The sequence below is a fragment of the Charadrius vociferus genome, unplaced genomic scaffold, assembly GCF_000708025.1.
Source record: "Charadrius vociferus isolate BGI_N301 unplaced genomic scaffold, ASM70802v2 scaffold2609, whole genome shotgun sequence".
Classification (NCBI taxonomy): Eukaryota; Metazoa; Chordata; class Aves; order Charadriiformes; family Charadriidae; genus Charadrius; species Charadrius vociferus.
In genome coordinates, this window is record NW_009650225.1 from 4,577 (window position 1) to 5,668 (window position 1,092).

General features: G+C 63.2%; 1 protein-coding gene across 1 annotated transcript in view; it reads right to left on the minus strand.

Annotated features, from left to right (window-relative positions):
* The window catches only part of AMPD2 (adenosine monophosphate deaminase 2), a gene marked incomplete at both ends in the record, with an annotated part of 7,400 nt that overhangs the window by 3,369 nt on the left and 2,939 nt on the right, over positions 1-1,092 (minus strand). Inside the window, 3 exons of the mRNA XM_009892976.1 lie at positions 424-627; positions 761-871; positions 982-1,074. Of these exons, the coding sequence (XP_009891278.1) occupies positions 424-627; positions 761-871; positions 982-1,074 (408 nt within the window). The remainder of the gene's footprint in view (positions 1-423; positions 628-760; positions 872-981; positions 1,075-1,092) is intronic.

A 1,092-nucleotide genomic window follows, 5' to 3' on the forward strand; every position in this document is an offset into this window, starting at 1 on the left:
CCCCACACACACAATGTCCCCACACCCCGACACCGTTGTCACCGCGTCCCGAGCCCTGGAGGTAAAGCCAGGACCACCCCCGCCGGTGGTGTCACCTCCCGTAGCCTCGTCCTTGTGCCACCAAGGCCAGAAGGGACCAACCCAGGTAGGAGACACCAGTTTAAAAAAAATAAACCAAAAACACCAAAAAAAGACAAAAAAAAACACAAAAAAAACCCCCAAGAAACGGAGAGAACCCAGCAAACCTTGACCAGCGGTGACACTGGTGGGGCACTGGGGACAGCAGCGGGGAGCGTCCCCTTCCCAGGGCGGGAGGTAGCAGGAGGGGGACGGCGGCGAAGCCCTGGAGGGATGCGGGGTGTCCCCACGGGAACTGGGGGAGAGTCGGGGTGGAGGGTTTGGGGGGGGTTGTCAGTGGGTGACCAGGGTGGAGGTGATGGTGAGAGCGTCCTCCTCCTGGATGGTCTCCAGCTCCTCGCTCTGCACCGCCTGCGTGATGAGGGTCAGCTCCTGGCACAGCGTCTCGAAGCGGTAGCTGACGCGGATGTCGGGGACGTTGGTACGACGGATGTCGTTACCCTCCGGACCCTCCTTCAGGTAGTGGGGACCCAACCAGTAGCTCTTCACCTGGTGGGGAGAAGAAGGAGGAGAAGTTCCCACGCTTGCTTTGTAACCCTTGGGTGCTGCCAGCAGCCCCCGTCCCCCGGTGGGTGCTGGGGGTGGGGTGGGGGGATCCCGGTGGGAACGGGGGAAACCTCACCTTGTGGGAGAAGCCGCTCATGAGGACGCTGTTACGGGCCAGCTCGCACATGTCGCAGGAGCTGAGCTTCCAGACCTGGGTGGCGATGCTGTACTCCTCCATCAGCGGTTCCTTGAGTGGGGGGGACCACCACACGGCCTCAGCGCCCACCCATGGGTCACCCCCCCAAAACTGGATTGGGGGTTCCCAACTTCTCCCCACCCTCTCCGGATCATCGGCACCCTCCGGAGCCCGTTGGCCGTTGCCTTGCTCTTGGCCACCACCGCCATCGTCCCATCGCCGGGATTTGGCCGGTGGCCGCACCAGCGCTGTTTCTGGGGAGGAGACGGTGG